General features: G+C 41.6%; 2 protein-coding genes across 2 annotated transcripts in view; one reads left to right on the top strand and one right to left on the bottom strand.

Moving 5' to 3' along the window:
• LOC146579369 (uncharacterized) overlaps positions 1-26,790 on the bottom strand; it is a 128,122-nt gene that overhangs the window by 15,874 nt on the left and 85,458 nt on the right. The window contains exons 4-5 of the mRNA XM_085267948.1: positions 7,084-8,019; positions 3,027-3,082 (exon numbers count right to left, since the gene is read on the bottom strand). Coding sequence (XP_085124074.1) covers positions 3,027-3,082; positions 7,084-8,019 — 992 coding nt within the window. The remainder of the gene's footprint in view (positions 1-3,026; positions 3,083-7,083; positions 8,020-26,790) is intronic.
• On the top strand, positions 16,543-19,295 carry LOC146579378 (uncharacterized). The gene is made up of 2 exons (XM_085269329.1): positions 16,543-16,676; positions 17,078-19,295. Exons 1-2 carry the CDS (start codon positions 16,591-16,593, stop codon positions 17,949-17,951), a joined length of 960 nt encoding a protein of 319 aa, XP_085125455.1. The 5' UTR covers positions 16,543-16,590; the 3' UTR covers positions 17,952-19,295.

Raw genomic sequence — 26,790 nt, 5'->3', positions numbered from 1 at the left:
TTCTACTTTGGTTTCATCTGACCACATGACATTCTCCCAATCCTCTGCTGTATCATCCATGTGCTCTCTGGCAAACTTCAGACGGGCCTGGACATGCACTGGCTTCAGCAGCGGAACATGTCTGGCACTGCGGGATTTGATTCCCTGCCGTTGTAGTGTGTTACTGATGGTGACCTTTGTTACTTTGGTCCCAGCTCTCTGCAGGTCATTCACCAGGTCCCCCCGTGTGGTTCTGGGATCTTTGCTCACCGTTCTCATGATCATTTTGACCCCACGGGATGAGATCTTGCGTGGAGCCCCAGATCGAGGGAGATTATCAGTGGTCTTGTATGTCTTCCATTTTCTGATGATTGCTCCCACAGTTGATTTTTTTTCACACCAAGCTGCTTGCCTATTGTAGATTCACTCTTCCCAGTCTGGTGCAGGTCTACAATACTTTTCCTGGTGTCCTTCGAAAGCTCTTTGGTCTTGGCCATGGCGGAGTTTGGAGTCTGACTGTTTGAGGCTGTGGACAGGTGTCTTTTATACAGATGATGAGTTCAAACAGGTGCCATTCATACAGGTAACGAGTGGGGGACAGAAAAGCTTCTTACAGAGGACGTTACAGGTCTGTGAGAGCCAGAGATTTTCCTTGTTTGAGGTGACCAAATACTTATTTTCCACCCTGATTTACGAATAAATTCTTTACAAATCCTACCATGTGGATTCATGGCTTTTTTTTTCACATTCTGTCTCTCACAGTTGAAGTGTACCTCTGGTGCAAATTACTGACCTCTGTCATCATTTTAAGTGGGGGAACTTGCACAATCGGTGGCTGACTAAATACTTTTTTGCCCCACTGTATGTATGTGTATATATATATATATATATATATATATATATATATATTCATGATTGCAGTTTTCAAAAAGAATATTATTATTAAGCTTCATTGCAGCACATCCGGCATGACTCATTTGCAGTGGACATTTAAAAATTTGTAACAGCTCAAGGATTCAAATTCTTGTGACATTTTTAAAGATTAGACCTCAAAGACATTGCGTTTACTTTGAAGATCATAAACGTCAGAGGCAAAAAGTGGTTAAATGGGTTGATCTAGCCTTCAGATTTGTGTCACCAGATGTTTCCACCTCAACCCCATCAGATGTCCTCTTCTGTGACAGTGGGAAAACATGATGAATGCAGAAATGTTGATTATCTCTTTTTGAGGCTTTTGATACACATACAAAAATGATTTATCTCAGACTGAAAAATGACCATGTTCAGGTACATTTAAAAATACGTGTCTTGATTATTTCCCCTTCAGATCTGTGAAATGTGTGTGGATTTGTTTGAAAGTGTTCCAAACTTGAAAACTTTTTATTAGCTTATTAAAACCTTATTTACTTTTTGAATTGTATTTTAGATTTTTTATAGTAGAGATTATTTGAATATAGAACTTTTTATCTTTTCACGATGAATTAGTACATTTTGAATTTTTTCTTTTTTACCAACAATACCTTTTGTGCAATACTTTTGTAAATAGTCAACGGTGCAATAGACTCAATACTTGAAATGTGCAATTCACTTGTATTTTTATTTTTATTCCTATTTATTATATTTATCCCCTTCGTATATTTTATTTATATTGTCTCTGTATTTATATATATGTGTGTTTGTATAACTCTGTAACTTCTGTCGGTGCTGTGCTTTTTTGGAAATCGAATTTCCCAGAGGAACCCACCCGAGGGATTAATAAAGTTCTATCTATTCTATCTATTCTATTCTATTCTAAGTGCAATAATCACAATATTGTTTTAACATGTTTTTATCTTTTCCCTATTCACCACACTTCCTCAGTATTTTTGGCTGTTTTTGATATCAATTGTATTATAAAAAATAATGACTCAAATTATTGATACTTTTCAAAAGTTCAGACCTCTAAGATGTACCATTTAGGGTCATATGTTATCAAGAAAACCAACAATCTTCCACAAGAACCTGTCTTCTCTGTCTATTTGACTTTAATCAACTCTGCAGTAGCTCCAGCAGAGAAATAAAGGCAAAGTCCAGCATAGAGCGGCTGAGTGAATGTGGTCTGGACTCTGTGGAGGAGAGTCATGGTTTCAGAGACGCTGTAGAAAGACAGAATACCTGCTCTGTGATCCAGGTACACTCCTACTCTGGAGGACCGAGGACCTGAGAGGACAGTTTGGATTTTTTTGTGATAGAATGAATAACTTTTGTTTTCACAAAGTAATGCCCAAGATTTGTCATTGTATCCAAATACACATTCATTTATACTGCTCTTTTGATATTCTTGTATGAGACTGCTACTTCTATTCCTCTAGCGCTCCTCTCCACTCTACCTGATCATAAAAGGTGAATCTGTCTGGATGATCAGAATAACATTGTTGTTCTTTCAACTGTGTTACTTTTCTGTTCCCCTCAGATAATAACAGATGCATATTTGCTGTGTTTGGATCCAGTGTGATTTCATGTGAATGTTTTAAGAATCCAGCTCTGGTCTTTGGCTCAGGTGGTGACAGTAAAATATCCACTTCAGTGACTGTCAGTGAGATGTTTGTCCATTCCTCTCTCAGAATGTCCTGTAGTTTATCTCTGGTCTCTGACACAGCTGCTATCACATCCTCAAAGTAGCTCAGAGGACGAATATTGATGCTGGATGAGTGTGTAGACTCACTGAGTGCTGACAGTGAGGGGTAGTTGTGTAGAAACTGGTTGTGATCCTCTGTGTGTGAGAGCTGCTCCAGCTCGCCGTCTTTCCTCTTCAGCTCAGCGATCTCCTGCTCCAGCTTCTCCTGAAGCTCTTTGACTCGACTCACTTCAGTTTCCTGCTGGGATCTGACCTGCTGCTTCACATCAGAGCTTCTTTTCTGGAGGAGACGGATCAGCTCAGTGAACATCTTCTCACTGTCCTCCACTGCTTTATCAGCAGAGCCATTGATGGCCTCCACCTCCTGTTGAAGCAGCTTCACATCTTTCTCTCGCTCCTGGATTTTCTGCTGGATGTTTAGTCGTCTCACCTCGAGCTCCTTCTGCTTCTCAGTCCTTTCTGCTGCAGCTGGGACTGTTTCATGGCCTTTATGTTCATCCATTGTGCAGAGATAACAGATATAAGATAAAAGTCTAAGGGGGTCAGATTGTGAGACCTTGGGGGCCATTCAACTGGCCCATGATGACCAATCCACTTTCCAGGAAACTGTTCATCTAGGAATGCTCGGACCTGGCACCCATAATGAGGTGGTGCACCATCTTGCTGGAAAAACTCAGGGAACGTGCCAGCTTCAGTGCACAAAGAGGGAAACACATCATCATGTAGCAATTTCAAATATCCAGTGGCCTTGAGGTTTCCATTGATGAAGAATGGACCCACTATCGTTGTACCCCATACCACACCAAACCATCACTTTTGTTGTTCCAACAGTCTTGGAGGGATCCATCCAATGTGGGTTAGTGTCAGGCCAATAGCGGTGGTTTTGTTTGTTAACTTCACCGTTCACATAAAAGTTTGCCTCATCACTGAACAAAATCTTCTGCGTGAACTGAGGGTCCTGTTCCAATCTTTGTTTTGCCCATTCTGCAAATTCTGTGTGCCGATCTGGGTCGTCCTCGTTGAGATGCTGCAGTAGCTGGAGTTTGTAAGGGTGCCATTTGTGAGTAGCTAATACCCGCCGAAGTGATGTTTGACCAATGCCACTCTCCAGTGACATGCGGCGAGTGCTACGCTGTGGGCTCTTGCTGAATGAAGCTAGGACAGCCACTGATGTTTCTTCATTAGTGACAGTTTTCTTGCGTCCACATTTTGGCAAATCCAACACTGAACCAGTTTCACGAAACTTAGCAAACAGTTTGCTAACTGTAGCATGGGAGATGGGTGGTCTCGTAGGGTGTCTTGCATTGAAATCTGCTGCAATGACCTGGTTACTGCATTCACCAGATATCAACACAATTTCGATCCGCTCCTCAAGTGTTAACCTCTTTGACATGTCAATGGCTGTGACCAAAGAGAAACTTGTAAATAACTCATGAAAGAATAAAGTTATGTTGAAACCAAGCACACCATTGTTTTTCTTGTGACATTAACAATAAGTTTGATGTGTCACATGGCCCTCTTCCTATTGAAAAAACAAAAGTTGTATCCAAGATGGCCGACTTCTAAATGGCCACCATGGTCACCACCCATCTTGAGGAGTTTGCCCCCTCACATATACTAATGTGCCACAAACAGGACTTTAATATCACCAACCATCCCCATGTTATTACGGTGTATCCATATAAATGGCCCACCCTGTATATTCCAGATGTGCTCATGGCACATTAATCCAGAGTCAAAGTGTTTTTTCAAAGAGGAAAATCTTAACTCTCTCCGAGCTATTTCCACATAGGGTTAGGGCCCTACCTGCTTCAACTTTCTTGTCTGGCAAGAACAAGACGTTTGTTCTGTAGAAACTTTTGCTGTTTCCACAAAAAAATTTTAAACCTACAAAGAGTAAATTGGCCCAAATGGAGGGTGAATGTAAAAGTTGTATTAGAGAACTTAATTGTTTTTGTTAGTTCAGTCATGAAGCAGATTTATTCAGGTAATTTAATTAAAACACAATTTACTTAGAAAAAGAACATTAAAACAAAACTTTTCATTGCAAGTTTACAAGGACCCCCTACCACCACTGGATCCATCATCAGGAATAAAGACAGAAATCTGTGAAAAACTCAACAATACTATGTTATGCTGTTTTCATATATTAGGTAAGAAACCCTCAAAATACTTTTAATTAAATTCATTTTTTTTAAACAGTGCCAAATCACAACAGTTGCCTCAAGGCGCTTTATACTGCATGTATTCCTACAATAATACATGCAGATCAATGACCCCCTATGAGCAAGCACTTTGGTGACAGTGGGAAGGAAAAAATCCCTTTTAACAGGAAGAGAAAGAAAACAGGATAAAGACATGCTGTGGAAGAGAGACAGAGATTAATAACGGGTATGATTTAGTGCAGAGAGGTCTATTAACACATAGTGACTGAGAAAGGTGATTGAAGAAGAAACACTCAGTGCATCATGAGAATCCCCCAGCAGCCTACACCTATTTCAGCATAACTGAGGGAGGATTCAGGGTCACCTGGTCCAGCCCTAACTATATGCTTTAGAACAAAAGGAAGGTTTTAAGCCTAAAAGTAGAAATAGTGTCTGTCTCCTGAATCCAAACTGGAAGCCGGTTCCACAGAAGAGGGGCCTGAAAACTGAAGGCTCTGTCTTGCTGCAGAATTTTGGATTAATGAAGGCTTTTCAGGGAGGTTTTAGAACTTCCTAATAATAATGAATTAACGTAGTCCAGCCTAGAAGTAATAAATGCATGAACTAGTTTTTCAGCATCACTCTGAAAATTAGAGGTCCAGGTATTTATGTCTTTTTAAGACATTCCTGCAGTTTAACTAACTAATTGGTGTGTGTTATCTGGCTTCATGGATAGATAGAGCTGGGTGTCATCAGCATAGCAGTAAAAATGTATAAGGGAAGCATGTTTAATGTAAACAGAATTGGTCCTAGCTAGGGCTGCTCAATTAATCGAATTTTAATCACGATTACGATCTGGGCTTTCAACGATCATTAAAAATGACTGAGCCGATTATTAGCCCCTCCCTCATTTATCCGCGACACCTTAAAGGCCGGTCCGTGAAAATATTGTCGGGCATAAACCGGTCCGTGGCGCAAAAAAGGTTGGAGACCGCTGATTAAGAGGACCCGAGGGAAGCTCGGAAAGCTAAGCAGAAGTTATTTGGAGAGTGACTGCCGTTGGTTGAAAAGAGAGTTTAAAAAAAACAAAACTTCAGTGGTGTTGCACACTATTTTATATTATTTTTTTAAAGTCATTGTTAACCCTTTAAAGCCGGTCAGAGCAGCATGCTCCATTTTGCGTAACTATTTTTAAATCCCTGTAGAACCTGAACCGTGTAAGCTAGCGCAATAATTTGTTTTGCATATGAAACCGGAGGAGTTGTACTTACATCTGATGCCACCAGCTTGTCCTCGGTCACGGTTTCGTTCCACATATAGCTTTGCAAAAATTGCATAAAAAGCGCTTGCAGGAACAAAAACATAATATTCCAGAAACACGCTTTGCCGTTCCTATCAGCTGTTCGTAACACTTCCCACAGTGAAATGATGCACATGCTGTTTTCTTTGCAAATTTGCATCATAGGATTGTTTTTTGTTTTTCCTGCAGTATATAAAAATTGCTGTATCTCCAAAATAAAACTATGAAGACACTCAAAATAAATTTCCTGTGGTGGGAAACTATTTTTTGCAACTTTATTGTATTTAAAGTTTTGAGGGATAAGCCTCTTAAATTTCTCCAAGTAGAAATATATGTAAACAAAACAAAAGCAATTTTCAATTTTTTTTGTAGTTTATTGCACTTTTTTGCAATTTATGTAATTACTATGGACTTAATGCATACTTATTATTAAAACATGGGCTATAACAGTTGTATTGATGTATAGCAACTTGAAATGCTCCCACAAATGGCACTACAGCATGTAAAAAAAATAAAATAAGCTCTGGTGGACTTTGTTCTATAGTAGGTCTTAAAGGGTTAAATAAATATCGTGATCTCAATTTCAGTGAAAATAATCGTGATTATCATTTTTGCCATAATCGAGCAGCCCTAGTCCTAGCACTGAACCCTGTGGAACTCCATAATTAAGCTCAGCATGTGAAGAGGACTCTCCATTTCCGTGAAGAAATTGGAGTCTATTAGATAGATATGTTACAAACCACTGCAGCGCAGTACCTGTAATACCTACAGCATGTTCTAATCACTCTAATAGGATATGCAATTATAAGAATAAGGTAATAAACTGAACAAAGATGAGAGTTCTTCACTCCTCTAGACAATCCAATTTTATTCAGTTTTACTTATAAAGCACAAAATCACAATGACAGTTCTCTCAAGACGCTTTAAATTGTAAAGGACCTAAAATAGCAGAAAATACTGTCTTGAATATGAATCATCTCCAATCAGTTGTTGCAGTGACTTGACAGTGTAAGCACTACCACCAACACACTGCTATGACTCACAGGTGCTACGAGAATGCAGCTTCTCATCTTTGTGAGTTCTTGTATGACAGTTCAAAAGTGATTTTCGAGTGAATCTTTTCCCACAGGTGCTACAAGAATACGGCTTCTCGCCTGTGTGAGTTCTTACATGAGATTCCAATGCTGCTTTCTGACTACATCTTTTTCCACAGATCCCACATGAATATGGTTTCTCACCTGTGTGCATTCTCCTGTGTTTTTTAATTGCTGATAAATCAGAAAATCTTTTTCCACACGTGCTACAAGGATATGGTTTCTCACCTGTGTGACTTCTTTCATGACAGTCCAAAATTGATTTCTGAATAAATTTTTTTCCACAGGTGCTACAGGAATATGGCTTCTCACCAGTGTGAATTCTCTTGTGTCTTTTTAATGCTGATGAGTGAGAAAATCTTTTTCCACAGGTGTTACAAGTGTACGGTTTCTCGCCTGTGTGAACTCTCAGATGTATAGTCAGCACAAATTTATGCCGAAAGGTTTTTCCACAGATGTCACATTCTAGAGACTTTTTCCTTGAGACAGGTTTACTTTGACTCTCTGACACAGCAGTGTTGTCTAGTCTCCGTCTATGACCTCTCTTTCTGTGATGTCTCTTCTTCAGCTCTGTATTTCTAGTAGATCCTGACTCCACGTGCCCATTTTCTTCATGATCTCGGCTCTCTCCTTCAGGAGAGCTGTGAGAAAGAAGCTGCTCACTGTGGTCACTTTCCTCATAAGATCGAGTCACCATGAAAGTATCAGCCTTCTGCTTCAGTCCAAGCTGCTCTCCCTCCTGACTGCTGCACAGTTCCTCCTGTTCCTCTTTAATTTGTGGAGGCTCTGGGTCCTCCTGGTCCAGACTGGAGTTCCTCTCCTGGTTACAGACCTGCTGGTCTGTGAGAACACCGTCCTTTTCAGAGAGATCCTGCTGTTGGAGGTCTGAAAGCACAAATGAACAAAATGATAAAAATACATTTACTGACAGGGCTCTAGACTAACTTTTTGCCATCGTTGCACCGGCACAAAAGTTAGGCGGACTCAAATGTTTCAACCGCATCACTTAACACCGCAGTTTTACATGTGCACTTTTTTGGGGGGGGGAGTTGCAGTCCATACAGACAATATTCATTTCTAAATTATTAACTAACAATCTTATGCTTAAAGTGCTTTGTCAATATTGTAGAAAATGTTAAACTTAATCATCATCTTGGCCTCCTCTGACGACCTGTTTGTTGCTGTCTGTTGCTGAAAGGCAGTGGGGAGAGTGGACACTTGGGCAGTGCATTTATTGCAGCATATAATGTGTTTTCTGGATACACTGTGCTTTTTCAGCGTTCAAAGACAGATGGCACCATGTCAGAGCTGGCTATGAACTTCAGATGGATCAGGCCTTAACTTAACAAAAAAGTTATCAATAGTTCTTTTCATCTTTTCTTATTACCCACAGCTACATCCACTTCTGTTAGGCCAAGGCTGCTCACTAGGGCTGCGTATCATCACTGATTTCTATAATCCATTCGATTCAGGTTCTCAAAGTCCTGATTTGATTCAATTTAGTCTCAGACAGTCAGAAATATTATAATTCTGATCATTTATCAGTACTGATGTATGTGAGACTTCATCAGAATTGTGAACATCACAGCAGATGCCTTTGTGTCAAAGTAACTGAGAATAAAACACAGAAAAACAAGAAGGAGATTTTTCTGGCCTGGCTTTTTATAGCAGATAACCTTAAAAATATTCTGTAATTTTGCATAATTTTAAAAAGTTTTTCTTCAGTATTAAACAGCAGAAATTAGGCTTTCTTTTCCGAGGTCATTTAAGTAAATAAAAAAAAAGAAAAAGACAGCGGCCGACAGCGCTGTAATCAACGGTAGACTGGTGGGTAATAAGCGAATGAATAGTGCAGAAAACAGATTTGAGACGGGAAACTGTTCTTGAAGTACAGAGAGAGAGAGAGAGAGAGCTAGCTGTGCATGAAGTGTGATTTTTATCGTGGTGGAAGCAAAACAGCAAAACTCAAAGGGAATTCATGACGACATTGACCAAATGTGAAGCGCAGTTTGCTGCTTCTTTTGCTGCTGGCTCTGTGAATTTTAGTTGGAGAGAGACAAAACCTGAAGCTCAGAATCAGCGCAAAAAGACGTGAACACAGAGCTCCGACAGCGTGTCCGTCTACGGGCCGTCGGGTGAGAAAGCCGAGAAAGACAAAGTTGATTCTAATGCGTCGGTCCGTTCTGTGTTTACGTCTTTGTGTGGAATTCGTGTACCTGCTCTCATTTGCTGTTTGGTTGTTGTTGAAATGGTTTTATGAGCTTTAATCTGAGAATCTGGCGTTTCTGGCAAAACACAGTTATATTTAAAAGTCGATTTAGGATTTAATGAATTGATATCGCTTTATTCTAGCTACTGACCTCCCTCTTCCAACTGCACTTTCAATTGGACCACAGCCAATCAGAGAGGTCCCGCCCCTGACTATCTCTGATTGGTTTAGTCCACGACACGGGCATAATGTGTGTCTGTTGTTGACCACACGGAGAGTTACAGAGTTTTTTTTTTTTGTTACCCGAACAGTTGGTCGCACTCTGCTCAATGTTATTTTTAGTAACACTGTTATTTTTACAATGTTATTACAATGTTACTGGTGGTGGTCAGAGGGCCCGGTGGCGCCAGTGTCTGGGAGCCTCGCCTCTGTCAGTGCGCCCCAGGGCAGCTGTGGCTACAATGTAGCTGCCATCACCAGTGTGTGAATGTGTGTGTGAATGGGTGGATGACTGAATGTAGTGTAAAGCGCTTTCGGGTCCTTAGGGACTGAGTAAAGCTGTGGTCATTTTAATGTTTGTTCACTTGTGTGTAATTGTTTTTTTCACATATGAAGTCAAATCAAACACTCCATACAGGTGACCCAGGAGTTTTTTTTTTTTTTTTGTCTCTCTTCCCCCCCCTTCTCACCGTCTCTTCTCCCCTTGGGTTTTCTTTCTTTCTCTCCCCCTCTCTCTCTCATTCATTCCCCCTGTCCTATTTATTAAAAAAAAAAAAAAAAAAAAAAAATGACAAAGGATGAACTGAAGCTCTGCCATCACGTAATGTCGCATACTGCTGTTTCTGATGTCATTTAAAAAAAACAAATCAAACACACCGAGCTCAACATAAACTTCCTGCTAACAGAATTTTAAATCAGTGCAGAGGCACAGAAGAAAGGACCCCTCGCACACACACCGCTGTCAGTTTGCTCAGTTTGTCTATGGCAGCCGATTCTGTTGTTTTGGTGCTTTGCACGCTGGAAACAGTCACTCCAAGACTGCTGCCACCCACTCGTCTTTCTGCTCTGTCACTGAAAAAGCCAAGAAGATAGCAGTGTGATCTAACTTATCCCCCCTCCTCTGCAGCAGGCCAGGGAGCACACCTCCACCGCAGGCACCAAGAAGTAAAACTGCTTCAGCTATTCATTAAAACAAGTTAGTAGTCCAAAATTAAACACATTTCAGTATTCCTTATAGTTCTTATTTCTTTTTAAGATACATGTTAATTTGAGCCCATTAGGTATGAGTCAGACACCCACTTTACTTTTAGGATAAGGATTAAAACTTTGCTTTTTGATGAAGCTCGTAGTTAGGATCAGCTGACACTGAACCTTCCCTTAGTTATGCCACTTATTCCAGTAGCCTAATCTTCTTCTTTTTCTACACTCATCTCTCTCAAACACCTCTCTGCATTTAATCATTAGTCATTATTAATAACTGGCTCTGGCAGACGAGTGAATCCAAATCTTTATTACTGAATATACATTTAAAAAACAGAAGTTCATATTTACTAGCAGTTGTAATCCACAGCAACTCTTCAGTGGTGTTTATTAAAGAAGGGCTTTCTCTCAATCGCCCAATAATTGTTGAGTATTACAGGTTAGCGTTTTTTGCTCTTCCCCCTTTTTTTAACAATGAAAATGACAGGAGTGAATAAAGCAAGTAAAATATTTATTCTTGTCATTGAGAGAAAACAAAATATTGACATTCTTAACAGGAGCTGCATGTCATGCTGTTATGAATGTTAGCATCATATTTTTCTACATTAAATAACTAGAGGAGAGAAAAGTTTGAAATGTATGAAAATAAATATTGAATGCAGACTTTGAATACAATTGGCTTTACAGCAGCTTTTAGTTTTACTTTAAACAATTAAAGTCAGAACTTTCAGTTTCTAATCTGCAGGTTTTATTATGACTGCTTTGGTCACAAGTCCAAAAAAATATTTTCTGCATGTCTTTAACCTGTTGGACTCGTTTTCTATCAGTGTTGTTCCAGTAACTGTGTGTGTGAGTCTGAGATAAACAAGATATTTTCAGGTACAGTACAGAAAAACACTCCCATTTTAATTCAAATGAATCGTCAACACATTTCAGTGTTGTTTTAACAGTTACGTAATATCAGTGATGCGAGTTGCTCCTTAATGCTCAAATCTCCTTACTGTCCGTCTGTTTGTGTGCTTTGAATACCAGAGCCTGTCACCTTTGTTATAAAACCATCCCTCCTAAAGGACTTTGTTGTTCTTTATACACTTAGTTACTTTATCTCTGTATTTAAAAATACAAAGCATATACACATGATTATAGGATATGATTATTTTATTCCTGCAACTTACTGAAAGCTTATAAGATGTGTGTTAACATTCGATACTATTTTTGTTGACTGCCATATTTGATTTCCTTTGTCTTTGGACTGCAAGTGTCCAGAGTCTGCTGCAGCTCAGTTGTGGTGTCTTTGAAGGAGAGGCGACATGAAAGAGGCTGATGACACACAATTCAGAAGTGTGTGACTGATAAGAAAGTTTAAAAGAACTAGTTATCTATGCTTAATCTGTTTTTTAATTCATGTTGAAATAATGTGGTTATTAAAGTAGGATTATCGCTGTTTTCAGCTGTAAAACAAAAACACTCGAGCCCTTCAAATAAAACATTTACAGGGCAGTGTCTAAGGGTCGGCAAGCAAATATATTTGAAAGTAAATGTCAAGCAGAGTAACTCCTGTCAATATTTTATTCAGTTATGTCAGATATGTGGTGTTTCTGGGTGAATATTAATACAATGTTTTATTTTATTTTAAAGCTGTTTCTCACTTGTTGTTTATTGTAGATGATAAATTAATACTATTTTTATTCTTCATCATGGTCTGTAATACAGCAATTTCCCTTGTGGGAACAATAAAGTATTGATCTGCCTATCTATTAAATTCAGTAAGATTTATATTTCACCAAATTATAACGACATGTTTAATATCGTAAGGTGGAGATCCTACAATAATATAGAGAAACCACAACAATTACACAAACTCTTAAGAGCGAAAAACAGAAGTTAACAGAAAGATCAGGTTCATGGAGGGGCGGCAATCTGCTGTGATCAGTTGGAGGTGATGGGAGGAAAACAGGACAAAAACATGCTGTGGAAGAGAGCCACAGATGAATAATAACTAAAAATTAAATGTGGTGAGTTAATGCACCACATTGTGGGAATCCCCCAGATATCTAGGCCTATTTCATCATAACTAAGGAAGGATTCAGGGTCAGTTTATCTGACCGTAACTACTTTACCAAAAAGAAAACGTTTTAAGCCTAATCCTAGAAATAGAGAGCATGTCCCAAATCCAAACTGGGAGCTGATTCCACAGAAGAGGTGGTGAAGGCTCCTCCTCCCACTCTACTTTTAAATATCCAAGAACAACAAATAAACCAGCAGCCTGAGAGCTGCTCTAGGCTACATCCACACTAATGCGTTTTCGTTTAAAAACGCATTGTTTTCTCTCCGTTTTGGCTTCCTGTCCACACTGAGACAACGTTTTCTCCAAGGAAAAACATATAGTTTTCAAAACGCATACATTTGAAGACGGTGTGTTTGCGTTGCAGTGTGGACAGCGAAAACCGAGACTTTCTAAAACGATGACGCATGTTAATCATGTGATGCAGTCATGTGACCAATTAAACTAAGATAGCGGAGGGCATTATGCAGCAGTTGTTTTGTTTGCTCTCAGTTTTGACAGCCCTATTAAAGATTAATATCAGTCTGTACATGCTCCAGATAGCTTTTCTTCAAATTCTTTAACTCTCACTCGCTTTTGCTACTTCGTACTTTTGTGTTACTTGCAGCAACAACTCCTTCTCATTGTTAGTCCATTTAAAAAACTCTTGCTTTTCCTCGACATTTTGCCGCAACGTTTCAAAGAGCCGAAAGGTAAATAAGTGGCAGACAGAAATGAGGCAGGCCGAATCTTTTTGTGTGTCACGCATGCACAGTACTGTAATGTAAGCGCTTTTGGCCGTTTCAATGTGGGCGCACAACTCTGTGAAAATGACTGAAAACGATAGTGTGGACGCTGAGCATTTTCAAATGAAAACGCCATATTCAAATCTATCCGGGCTAGTGTGAACGCTGCATTTTAAGTCAGCAAAGCAAAAACACGTTAGTGTGGACTTAGCCTGGGACTCTCCACCATTTGACCGTAGAGCTGAAGAAGCTTCTCAAATGAGAGGTGAAACGTCTTCAAGCAACTTAAAGAAGTCCAGACGCTTTTCTTCCCAAACTCCTTAGACTACGAGGTCTTGATGACTGAGAACCTTCACAGACATATCTCCTCTCAAGAGTTTACAACCAGATGCAAACCACTGGCTACGCTCAGGAACAAGAAGGATAGCCTGCACAGCACTGATAATAAAGTCTTGAAAAGATGAAGCCAAGATTAACTTCTATCAGAATGACTGGAAGACCAAAAAATCGATAAGAGAAACAGTTTGTATGAGGGAACCATATCTGTTGAACATTTTACATTCCTGATGTTTTGAGGTTTGAACCACATTATTTTAAGGTTTTCTGTTATGCATAAAAGATAACCAAAATGTCATTTCATTTGTTAATATACATCTGTCGTACCTCAATATTTGAATTTTTTTTCAGCCATCTGTTCACACAAATGAATGCAGAGAATCTTAAAACATGGGCCAAGTTGTGCCAGATGTTTCAATCAAAACTGGTCTGTAGTCAAGTATGTGTCATATGATTACATATACAACCCCAAAGCAGAAAAAGTTGGGATGGTTTGGAAAACACAAAGAACAATAGGTGTTGATTCTTCAGCATGATTCTTAAATGTATGTCATTGCAGACAGTAAGAAAACAAGAATAAGACATTTCATGCTTCATCTGGTTAACTTAATTTCAGTTGTTAATATACATTCATTCATGCACTTCAGTACACCCCATAACATTGGGCGGATGAAGTCTCTATCACTTTGTAAAGTTTGTAAAGTCTCTGTATCCTCACTTTGGAACTGAGGATACAGAGCGATGAAGCATTTCAGGTGTTATTTTCTCCCATTCATCCTTCGCACACATCTGCCTTTGCCAAGAGCAGTCATATCCAGATATAACATCCAGATATAACAATCTGGATGTTCCTTTTTGTTTTTGTATTAAATCTCAAGGTTTCCAGTTGTTTCAAAATAAATCCAGTAAACTGGTTCTTGTGACCACAATACATGTTTGTGTGACACACACCCCAGATGATTAAGGCAAGGCTTCTGTTTTGCACTGTAAAGTTTTAAATGGCATTTGTGACTGTAACTCCAGAGGTAATACATTGTCCACATGGTTCTGTCAGTGAATGGTGAGAATATTTCTGGTGTAGTAAATTCTGCCTCTTGACATCAGAGCATTTGGGTCCTCATTTCAACACACTCCGCTACATACAACCAGATAATGAATCCAGCAGATGCAACCATTTGCTGGATCAGTTGGAGCGCTCCAGGGTTTTTCTTCACCTGGTCCTGCTGTCCTGATTGCAGATCTGTGGTTAGTTTCCACAGATTCTTCACAGTCAACTACTCAGAAGAGAAATCACACTCACCATCATCATGCCTCTTGTCAGCAAGTCAGTCCAGCCTCACTGCACCCCAGACTTTCCTGCACTTTGAAGGTCCTCAATTTTCAACTGGTTTCATTGGTTGGTAAAAGACACTAGAACCTTGTATACAGTAGGGATGGACACATACCGGAGATATAGTATAGGACCAATAAAGATCAGGAACAAGAGGTTCTTGGTGAACTTTCAACTCAAAACTTGTGACATTAATAAACTAAAACCTATTTTCTGCCTCTATTCTTTCACCTTTGATTTTCTGCAGTTAAACGGAGCTGCAAGGTGTTTACTTTTTGATCCACTACAAAAAAATCTCATTTCCATGTTTTCTCTTCCACCTGTCCTCAGTATGGTGCCTGTGCTAACAATCTGTGTTTAAGGGCAGGAAGAAGAGGGAGGGTAGTTGTTATTCCCCACTCCAATAAGAGGAGCTGTTCGAGAGCAATACTGTGTGTTTAACCCTTTTTTATTTACTGCTCACCGACATTTTTAAGCTTTTTTAACCCTTTTTATCTATATAAATAAACTTCACTTTAGAAATATCAGAAAACAACAGTCACAAACATGGATAAGTCTGCTGGCAGCAAAGCAAGTCATTGTACAAAGGAAGACAAAACTATAATATTAGATAAATATGATAAAGGTTAAACAAAGAATGCAAAAGAAAGTGAAAGCAAAACATATGTTGTAGACAAACCAGCTGAGTGTGATTGTGTGTGAGAGGAAAAGTGTAGTAATTAAAGTTCTGCATAAATATGTGTGAACTTTAAGCTATTTTCATCAACACTTAGGCTTTTGTTATTTGCTAAATTAGCTGAAACTTTAATTACTTACTTTCAGAGAGTGAGAATGCCTGCTAAAAACAAAAGCTATTAATAATATTGAGAACTCTGATTAAGCAGTAAATTTTACTTTAAGTTTTTTTTTCTTTCGTTTTCTTTGTGTAAATCCCCGGGATTACCCTGGTATCTGTGGTTTCACTTTTACCATGTTTTTATTTGCCTGTGATCATGACCGATGATTCAGACTCCATTAAGCTCATAGATGAAGACAGCACATACTTATATTTTCTTCACACACTCACCTGTGCCCTCCAAAGCAGGTAAGGTAAAGTAGATTTTTACTTCAGTGACAGATTTCTAGTCTGCTTCATTCAGTTACTTCAGAAATAGTTACACTGAATATTTTACTGCACTTCACCTTTAATTCTTCAGATAATCATGAACAGTCTGATTCAGACTGAAAGTTTAACGTCTTCATGTGTGGTGATTGTTGTTGCTGCTTTCATTGGTGATCTATGTGATCCACTCTGTACATACTTTATATCATAGTTTGATTATTGATCAGCAGACTTTATGAAGGCTTCAGTTTAACAAGCTGGTGACATTCAATTGTTCACAGAGGTTTTCTGTCATTCAGCTAAACTCAAAAATCAGGTGGACAAAATAATAGAAACAGTGTAAATCTGAGTGGGCGTGTCTTTGTTCACTTTGAAGATCTTTAAAACAGAATAATATCACTGTGCTACAGCTACACTTGACTTATGGTTGTTCTTCAGGTCGCAGGAGGAGGAGCTGCTTTGTGTTCCTGAGCTGATTATCAACTGAATATGGACAAAGACGAACTCGAACTCTTCCTGGCTCTCAGACTCATGGAGGCTTTTTTAGAGGCGATGGAAAAACAAGCAGAAATTCTGTGAGTCTCTGAAGAACAAATTGATTTAAAAAATAAACGTGTTTCATGTTTCAGTCACTGCGCAAACCCCCCCAAATATTTTTTTAAAATTAAATGTATGAATCCACTTTTTAAGTGGAGCTAACATCACAGGGTGATTGAGAGTGTAACTGTGAAAATGCAGAATCAGCATTTAACATGGACACTAACATCAAAGTCTATAGTGACAGGCTGGACATGTCTGTCACAGCTTGGTAGGAAACATTTTTATGATTAAAAATATCACAAAAGAACTAAATACTTGGGACCATTTATGACCTCACTCAGACACTTAAAGGTTCAGTGTTCTTTAGTATCACACTGATCCAGTCAAAGCTGTCTGCACTTGCTAATCTTCGTTCTTTGTTCTTTTCTAATAAAAGGGCAAATAGGAATGCTGCATGTCGCCCTGAAAGTCCCAGGAGCTCTGCTGAAAGGAAAAGATTAATAAAACTTGCAACAGAAAACTGCAAAGACAAAACTGTCCTGCAGTGGCTGAGAGAAAATTCAGAGTCTGGCACCTTCAGAAAACTCTCAGACATGTTTGATTTTCTGAAAAGTAAAATTGATGAGGAAGAAAAGAAGAACCACAGCGACACTGTTGACATAATCTTTGTGGCACATGGATCAATCACAGACTCCACGATCCCAGCCAAGTGTTTGCTGCCTCTGCCCACCATCACTGACCTGGTCCTGTACTCTCCCTGGAACTGTGCCACCACACCTGATGTAACCTATGGCATTGCAACAGGGAAAATGAGGCCACAGCACAGAGTTTTTTACCGTTCACTACCGTTTTTTCTCCACAGTAGAATTCTTTTTGACAAACATCAACCCCTGAACCTGCCAAACTGCTGGAACTCACTGAAGAAAGCTGAAGGACGCATGATCCCAAACATCATCGTTAGACCTCTGCAGCCACATGACGGTGTGTGGGAAAGATTTAAGTCTCTCTCATCAAAATATGGTCCACCAGGACGAAACCGCATCGTCATCCCGTTCATCCTCCCAGGAGAGAGAGAAAGTGTCCCGTTCTCTGTCGTTGCCTTGGCTCTGTCCTTGGTGCTCCTCTCTTCCAGGTTTAAAGCCACCGTTCACTTTAATGCCTGTCTCAGTGATGCGTCTACAGGACAGAAATCTGACAGGAAGTATCTGCAGGAGCAGTACTGCTGCACTGAAGACAACACTGTGATGACCTGCTCACCAGATGCATTCAGTGTGAACTGGTGGGATTATTTTAAGAGTCTTTTTAATTAGATGCACTCATCCACATCTTATGGTCTTTTCTGTGTCAGTTTCTTAAAAACTGGTCCAGAAACATGAAACCATTTTATTGTTTTTATCTGTGGAGCTCAGATGTAAAAAGAAACCCACACAGGACTCATGTTGAACATATGTTTGAGTTTAATTACAATCACAGATGTTTCCAGTAGTTCAAAGTAGCCTTCAGTCTATCAGCCAGTTTCACTTCTTTAATGAAGCCTACATGAATCAGAATCAGAATACTTTATTGATCCCTAGGGGAATTTATTTAATTATTATATGAATCAGTCTCCAGATTTTTGTGCACTTTAAGCTGTTTGTGTAGCTGCCGCTTTTCCTCAGAGCTCAGGCTGGACTTCAGTGTACAGACTGTCTTATACTTTATGCTGACAGAAAAGAGTACACAGCACTTTATTGTCTAGTTTAGCTCCACACTGACATGGAGGTAAACCTGCAAACAGCTGAGCAGACAAAGACACACAGTGTGTAAACTCTGCCTCTCTGTGTAATTTAAACACCTGAATGTATCTATTTTTTTATGATGAAAACAAACTACATTTTGGATTCTTGTATCATGTGTTCTTTCTTGACTTTTTATATCAATGTAGTTTAAACCATAATGACTTTAATTCATTGCTGGGATGTGACTGAAGCAGAGTCACATGTGATAAAATCCACTGCTCTTTATGGAGCTCACAGGTGGAAGTGAGTTTCAATCAGCAGGCATTATGAAAATGAATGAACTGTGAAAATGAAGCAGAAATTAAACTTCAATCAATGAGCACTTTATCACCAGAAGCATCGACTCATCTGCTTCTCAGTGACATTTAGAGATTATATACAAAACACAAAGGTAATAAGAAATAGACAAACTGAATGTCCATTATGTGTGTACCTTTACAGATACACTCAGTCATGGTTTTTTTAATATATATATTCATTTTCCTCTTTATACAACAAAGTTGACTCTCTTCACCTGATGCAGCATTTTCAGTGTGAAAAATTTCCCTCCTTGAAGTGACTTCTTCATCCTTATAAACAGTGCAGCTGTATAGTGATTGAAACCAGCACCACACTGAGCCAGTTTTATAAATGTGAAAAATGGGAGTGGACATCCCTAAGATGAGAATCCCATCAGCTTACACTGCTGTGTATAACTCCTGGTCTCTCATCAATAGTCATAGCAGCTTGCATATTAACTATCAGATGAACAGAATCAACTTTCTGAGATTTGCTTACCTGGGTTATTGAGCATGCATCTCTTAGTTGTTTCAAAGGACAAAAACAGTGAATATTTGTTTGAGAATAAAATGAAAATGTTGAATAGAATGAAAGTAATAAAACAAAGATGAAAGAGGAAGAAAATGGTTTGTGTTCCTGTGTCCTGACTGGTTGTAGCACATAAGTGTAGATGAATGTCTATGATAACAATAAATCAGAAACAGATAAACAGTGATGTAAATCAGATGATTTGTGGGAAACTCCAAAGACTGCAGGGTTTACTGATGCACTTTAGAAAATAAAGTTTGTTCTACAAGATGACAAGTTTTAACAACATATAAAATTAGACGTTAAAACTCAGCTACAAACATGTGTGTGTGCATACACAGATATATAGACAGATTGATGTTTTTGTTGTTATTTTTATTTTATTACAAAGTTTTCATTTCTGACCAGTGATCCTGAACTCATGCCTGATGGTTCAAATACTACTGTTAGATCAAAGCTGCTGGTATTTTACAGAAATCAGTAATCAGCGGTAAAATGTCGGTTAAGTTAACGACTGAAAAGGACTTGCCTTTAACTTTCTGCTGCATGATCACTTTACTGGGACCACAGCGTCATTCGATCTGCACTGCAGTTAGCTCATCTTTAATAAACCCACCCAATTAAAATCCAGGGGCATGTTCAAATAATTAAATAGTTTTGCTCAGGAACGTTCCTAACTAAGAGAAGTGACCTGGAAGTGTCTGTATGGTAACAGGTACAAATGCTCTAGGTGCTTAGCAAAAGAGCTTGAGTGCTGTCTTTATAACCTCCTTTAGCAGTGAATATACTGAACCATCATTTATGAAAGGAGAGGAGAAATATCATCCCGACAGACATCTTATTATTCAATTAACAAAGCCAATGAAGTTAGCTTTGTTAATTGTACTGACAGTACACTGTCTTAGATGGTATAAAGTTTGTCTGAAGGTTAAATTCAGTGAATGGATCTAAGAGCCATCAGTTAAAAATCATATTAATCTCTGCTTCACTTGCTGTAACCCAAAAGCAGACACAATACACAGAATCTAACAGGTTTATTTGTGGGCAGGAAACAACAGAATATAAGGAACATCACAGGGCAGGATGTGTGAAGTGGAGGAGAGTAGAGTTAGTGATGTAGCGCCAGCTTGTTGTGGGAATTGTGTGATATGAACAGCAGGGTTTGTCTTGTTTATTTCACAAGGGAGAGCACTGGAGGGGAAGCTTCCAGAGGCGGGCCGCTGCTCCGAAAGAGAAAGTTAAATAACTTGCTAACATCCATGGACATGACAGTTTCTGAGAGGCTACATGTAAGCTGAACTGCTGAGAGGAAATCAGCTGGTTTACAGGAACTTGTGGTTGTTGTGTAAACACACTGTCACAGCTGTAAAATCAGCTGATCAGAGGTTTAAAGTCTCCTTTCAGGTGTGTGATGGACAGTTTTAAGATTCTTCTAATTCTCTGTGTCAAGATGACCTTAATGAATTAAAAAGGTTCATATCATCATATTCTGTCTCCAATTGTTCAACTTGTTCAACTTAGGCTGGAGCTGGAGCCTACAAAGCCACACCCCTCCCCCACATTGGACAATCGGACCATCTCTCCCTGTTCCTCACACCTAGGTATTCACCACTCATCCAACGTGTGAAACCTGCTGTGAGGACAATTAAAGTGTGGCCAGAGGGGACAGACGCAGTGCTCCAGGACAGATTTAAAAACACAGACTGGAATATGTTCACCCACACAGACCTGGACCAGTACGCCTCATCTGTACTGGATTACATCTCCGAAACCACAGACAGTGTCACCACCCAGAAACGGATCACCATGTACCCCAACCAGAAGCCTTGGATGAACCGGGATGTTCGTCTCCTCCTGAAGGCCCGCAACACCGCCTTTAGGTCAGGAGATGCACACGCCTACAGCACAGCCAGGGCTAATCTAAAGAAGGGCATCAAAAAAGCCAAACACCATTACAAAAAGAAGGTAGAAGAACACTTCTCCAACTCCAACCCCCGACGCATGTGGCAAGGACTCCAGACCATTACAGACTACAGGAACACCAAACCCTCCCCCGCATCCTCTGATGTCTCCTTCCTCAACGAGCTCAACAACTTTTATGCTCATTTTGAGCGAGGGAACCCCACAACCACAACCAAAGCAGACATGACGCCAGACCACCAACCTCTGACTCTCTCCCCCACCGATGTAGGAGCGGTGCTGAGCAGGATCAATGTCCACAAGGCTGCAGGTCCAGATGGCATCCCCGGGCGTGTTCTCAGAGCGTGTTCTGGGGAGCTTGCAGGAGTGCTCACAGACATATTCAATCTGTCCTTGGCCCACGCTGTGGTACCGGCCTGCTTCAAATCCACCTCCATCGTCCCGATACCCAAAAACTCCAACCCATCTTGCCTCAATGACTACCGCCCAGTAGCACTCACCCCCATCATCACTAAGTGCTTAGAGCAGCTGGTCCTAGCACACTTCAAATCCTGTCTCCCCCCCACCCTGGACCCCCACCAATTCGCATACCGCCAGAACAGGAGCACAGAGGATGCAGTCTCCATCGCACTGCACTCTGTCCTCTCACACCTGGACAACAACAACACATACACCAGAATGCTGTTTATAGACTTCAGTTCAGCATTCAACACAATCCACCCCTCACAACTCATCAGGAAACTGACAGACCTGGGCATCAGTTCCCTCATCTGCAAATGGTTACTGGACTTCCTGACCAACCGCCCCCAACATGTCCGGCTGGATAACCGCTGCTCATCTACCATCACAATGAACACCGGTGTACCACAAGGCTGTGTGATGAGCCCTTTCCTCTACTCCCTCTTCACCCACGACTGCAGACCTGCTGATGGTTCCAACACCATCATTAAGTTTGCAGATGACACCACGGTGATTGGCCTCATCAGTGACAACGATGAGGCCGCCTACAGGGAGGAGGTGGATCGTCTGGCTGAGTGGTGCGACAGAAACAACCTGCTGCTTAACACCGAGAAGACCAAGGAGCTCATCGTGGACTACAGGAGGAATGCTGACCCACATCCACCCATCCACATTAAGGGGACGGCTGTGGAGCGTGTGAGCAGCTTCAAGTTCCTGGGAGTCCACATCTCCGAGGATCTCACCTGGACGACCAACTGCTCCAAGCTGGTCAAGAAGGCTCACCAGCGCCTCTTCTTCTTGAGGACTCTGAGGAAGAACCACCTGTCCTCAGACATCCTGGTGAACTTCTATCGTTGCACCATCGAGAGCATCCTGACCAACTGTATAACAGTCTGGTATGGGAACTGCTCTGCCTCGGACTGGAAGGCGTTGCAGAGGGTCGTGAAAACTGCCCAGCGCATCGCCGGAGCACCACTTCCTGCCATAAAAGACATCTACAGGAAGCGGTGTCTGAAAAGGGCTGGGAAAATCATCAAAGACCCCAGTCACCCATCACATGGACTCTTCACCCTCCTGCCCTCTGGGAGGCGCCACAGGAGCCTCCGGACTAAGACCACCAGGTACCGGAACAACTTCTTCCCCACAGCTGTCAGACTCCTGAACTCTGCCTCCTGACATCTGACCCACGTTAAACTCATGGACTGAAGATACACACACACACAATGGACAACTGTACCCTCAAACACACAATAATAACATGGAGTGAACCACTACTCACAACCACTAGCACTTTATATAGCCTCTGTAGAAACTATCTACACCCTCACTTATCTTAACTGCACTACTGTATAGCCCTGTGTAAATAATCATTCTGTACATTCGATAATCTTTAATCCTACAACTGTTTACAACTTGCATAGTTCCCATTTCTGTATAGCTGTATATCTCAGATTCTGTAAAGTTATTTATTTCATATTCTGTATAGTTTTTCATATTTATATCCTGTTCATATCCTGTACATAGCTTGTACTCACTACAGCCTGTACATACTTAGTTATAGAATATTCACAACATACTTCATACCGTGTACATTATAACATACCATAATAGACCCATTTCTGTAGTATACTTACATATCTATACTATTGCTAATATATATTGTAATATATCTATATCACTAAAGCACTTCTGGATGGATGCAAACTGCATTTCGTTGCCCTGTACCTGTGCATGTGCAATGACAATAAAGTTGAATTCTATTCTATTCTAATTCTATTAACTTGTGTCCATAAATGACTCTTGTTATTCTTCTCAGTCTAATAACCAATAACCAAGATGGCGCCGCGTATGGATGCCCTGGTGCTTCAGTGCGTTACTTTTGTCTTGTTTTTGTGCATTTCTTCTGTGTCTGGGAACTCCTCTGGATACTCGTACACCAGAGAAGAGCTCCTTAACTGCAGGACTACAACGCCTGTGGATTTATTTCCAATATTTGTCGCATCTGCGGCAGATTTACTGCTGACTCTGATCAGGAAAGTGAGACGTCGAAAGAGAGGTAAGCGAGCCGGCGTACTCGTGCGTTTGAGGAAACGCGGACTGAGAACGGCCCTTCCTGGGATCTTCCTTTCTAATGTACGCTCACTCTGGAATAAGATAGACGAACTGGCCCTGATGAGAAGCATGAACAGAGACTTTGCCTCCTCCTGTGTCTTATGTTTTACGGAGTCGTGGCTCAGTGAGGACATCCCGGACTGCGCGCTCAAGCTGGAGGGCTTTCATCTGCTGCGCGCGGACCGGCAGGCCGCTCTCTCCGGTAAAACCAAAGGTGGAGGTGTCTGCTTCTACATCAATAGTGGCTGGTGCACAGATGTAACAGTGATTGCTCAGCACTGCTCTCCCTCTCTGGAATATCTTTTTATTCACTGCAAACCGTTTTATTCTCCGCGGGAGTTTGCTTCATTCATCCTGGCCGCTGTTTACATCCCGCCAGACGCGGATGCGCAAGCAGCTCAGTGCGCACTCGCAGAGCAGATTCTCCACACGGAGCGGACATACCCGGACTCTCTCATCATTGCTCTTGGGGACTTTAACAAAGCCAATCTGAGCCATGAGCTTCCGAAATACAAGCAGTATATTAAATGCCCGACCAGAGAGGAGAGAACATTAGACCACTGCTACAGCACGATCAGCGGGGCCTATCGCGCGGTGCCGCGCGCTTCACTCGGACTTTCTGATCACGTCATGATCCACCTAATCCCCGCGTACAGACAGAGGCTGAAGCTCTCCAAACCTGTCGTGAGGACCAAAAAACTGTGGAGCAACGAGGCTGTGGAGGAGCTTCGCACGTGTTTGGAGACCACAGACTGGGACACAATGAAGGCTGCTTCTAACAGCTTGGACGAGTTTACGGACACTGTCACCTCCTATATCCACTTCTGTGAGGACAGCATTGTGCCATCACGCACCAGGGTGAGTTATAACAATGACAAACCCTGGTTTACTCCTAAACTCAAAAAGCTGTGGCTGGAAAAGAGTAAGGCGTTCAGAAGCGGAGACAGGGACTGCTACAGAGAGGCCAAGTACAGGTTCACTAAAGAAGTGGACATTGCTAAACATCAGCACTCTGAAAAGATGCAGCAGCAGATCTCAGAGAATGACTCGGCCTCTGTGTGGAAAGGTTTTAGGAATATCACCAACTACAAGCCAAAACCCCCCACTCCACTGATGACTTGCTCTTGGCCAACACCCTTAACGACTTTTACTGCCGTTTTGACAAGCCATCAGGAAGTCTTCACACCTCCAACGACCCCAACAATAGAGGCACTTTGGACACTCATTCCCCCACCTCTCCCCCCTCCATAGAGCCATCACCACCTTCAAACTGTTCACCTGCAACACCCGCCCCCTCACCCCACACAAAAGAGGATTTCACACCACCTCCTCCGACCACAACTCTTCATATTCATGAAGCAGATGTGAGGAAGCAGTTTAGGAGTCTGAATGCTCGGAAAGCTCCCGGCCCAGACGGTGTGTCTCCTGCCACCCTCAGACACTGTGCAAACGAGCTGGCCCCAGTGTTTTCTGGCATCTTCAACTCCTCACTGCAGGCATGTCATGTGCCTGCCTGCTTCAAGTCCTCTACCATAATCCCTGTCCCCAAGAAACCTAGGATCACTGGACTAAATGACTACAGACCCGTGGCTCTGACATCTGTGGTCATGAAGTCATTTGAGCGCCTAGTTCTCTCCCATCTCAAGACCCTCACGGCCCCCCTCCTGGACCCCCTGCAGTTTGCATATAGAGCCAACAGGTCTGTAGACGACGCCATCAACATGGCCCTACACTTCATCCTGCAGCATCTGGACTCCCCAGGAACCTACGCCAGGATCCTGTTTGTGGACTTCAGCTCTGCCTTCAACACCATCCTTCCAGACCATCTCCGAGGCAAGCTTTCCCAGATGAATGTGCCTGATCCCATCTGCCGGTGGATCACTGACTTCCTGACGGACAGGAAGCAGCACGTGAGGCTGGGGAAGAATGTCTCGGACTCCTGGACCATCAGCACCGGCTCCCCTCAGGGCTGTGTTCTTTCTCCTCTGCTCTTCTCCCTGTACACCAACTGCTGCACCTCCACCCACCAGTCTGTCAAGCTAATCAAGTTCGCAGATGACACCACCGTTATTGGACTCATCTGGGACGGGGATGAGTCTGCCTACAGGAGGGAGGTTGAACGTCTGGTGTCTTGGTGCAGCCACAACAACCTGGTGCTGAATGCCCAGAAGACAGTGGAGATTATTGTGGACTTCAGGAAGCACACAGCCCCACTCCCCCCCATCATCCTGACTGACACCCCCATCACCTCTGTGGACTCATTCCGCTTCCTGGGTACCACCATCACCCAGGACCTGAAGTGGGAGCCCACCATCACCTCCGTCATCAAGAAAGCCCAGCAGAGGATGTACTTCCTGAGGCAGCTGAAGAAATTCAACCTGCCAACACGGACGATGATGCAGTTCTACACTGCAATCATCGAGTCCATCCTCACCTCCTCCATCACCGTGTGGTACGCTGGAGCCACTATCAGGGACAAACAGAGACTGCAGCGTGTTGTGCGCTCTGCTGAGAAGGTGATTGGCTGCAGACTCCCATCTCTGCAGGACCTGTACACCTCCAGGACACTGCGGCGTGCAGCTCGGATCTCAGCTGACCCTTCTCACCCTGGACACAGTCTGTTTGACCTGCTCCCCTCAGGCAGGAGGCTCCGGTCCATTCGCACCAGAACCTCTCGCCACAAGAACAGTTTCTTCCCCTCTGCTGTGGGACACATGAACAATAACCACATGACTGTCCCCGCCACTAACACATGACCCTACGCTGTGTCACTGCATCATTTCATGTCTGGCACTGATCACCACCTGCACTCATGTATATATCTTTCTACGTAGCACTCATAATTCTTATTCTCATGTATATATCTCATGTATATCTCATGCACATATCTTTCTTTCTACATAGCACTTTAATTCTTATTGTCTGCACTGAAGCACCGCAGCAATTTCCTAATGTTGTAAACCTCAACATCTGGCAATAAACCCATTCTGATTCTGATTCTGATTCGGAAAACCAGGCAGACTGCTGCTGTGCTCTGTGTTGTTGTCCGATCTGTTTCCAAAGGTAAAGTAAA

The sequence above is a fragment of the Mchenga conophoros genome, linkage group LG3, assembly GCF_057382185.1.
Source record: "Mchenga conophoros isolate Kocher_MC1m ecotype Shallow Benthic linkage group LG3, M_conophoros_male_GT1.1, whole genome shotgun sequence".
In the NCBI taxonomy this organism is placed as follows: Eukaryota; Metazoa; Chordata; class Actinopteri; order Cichliformes; family Cichlidae; genus Mchenga; species Mchenga conophoros.
The sequence above is the reverse complement of the archived record's forward strand: the minus strand, read 5'-3'. Positions and strand labels throughout refer to the sequence as shown.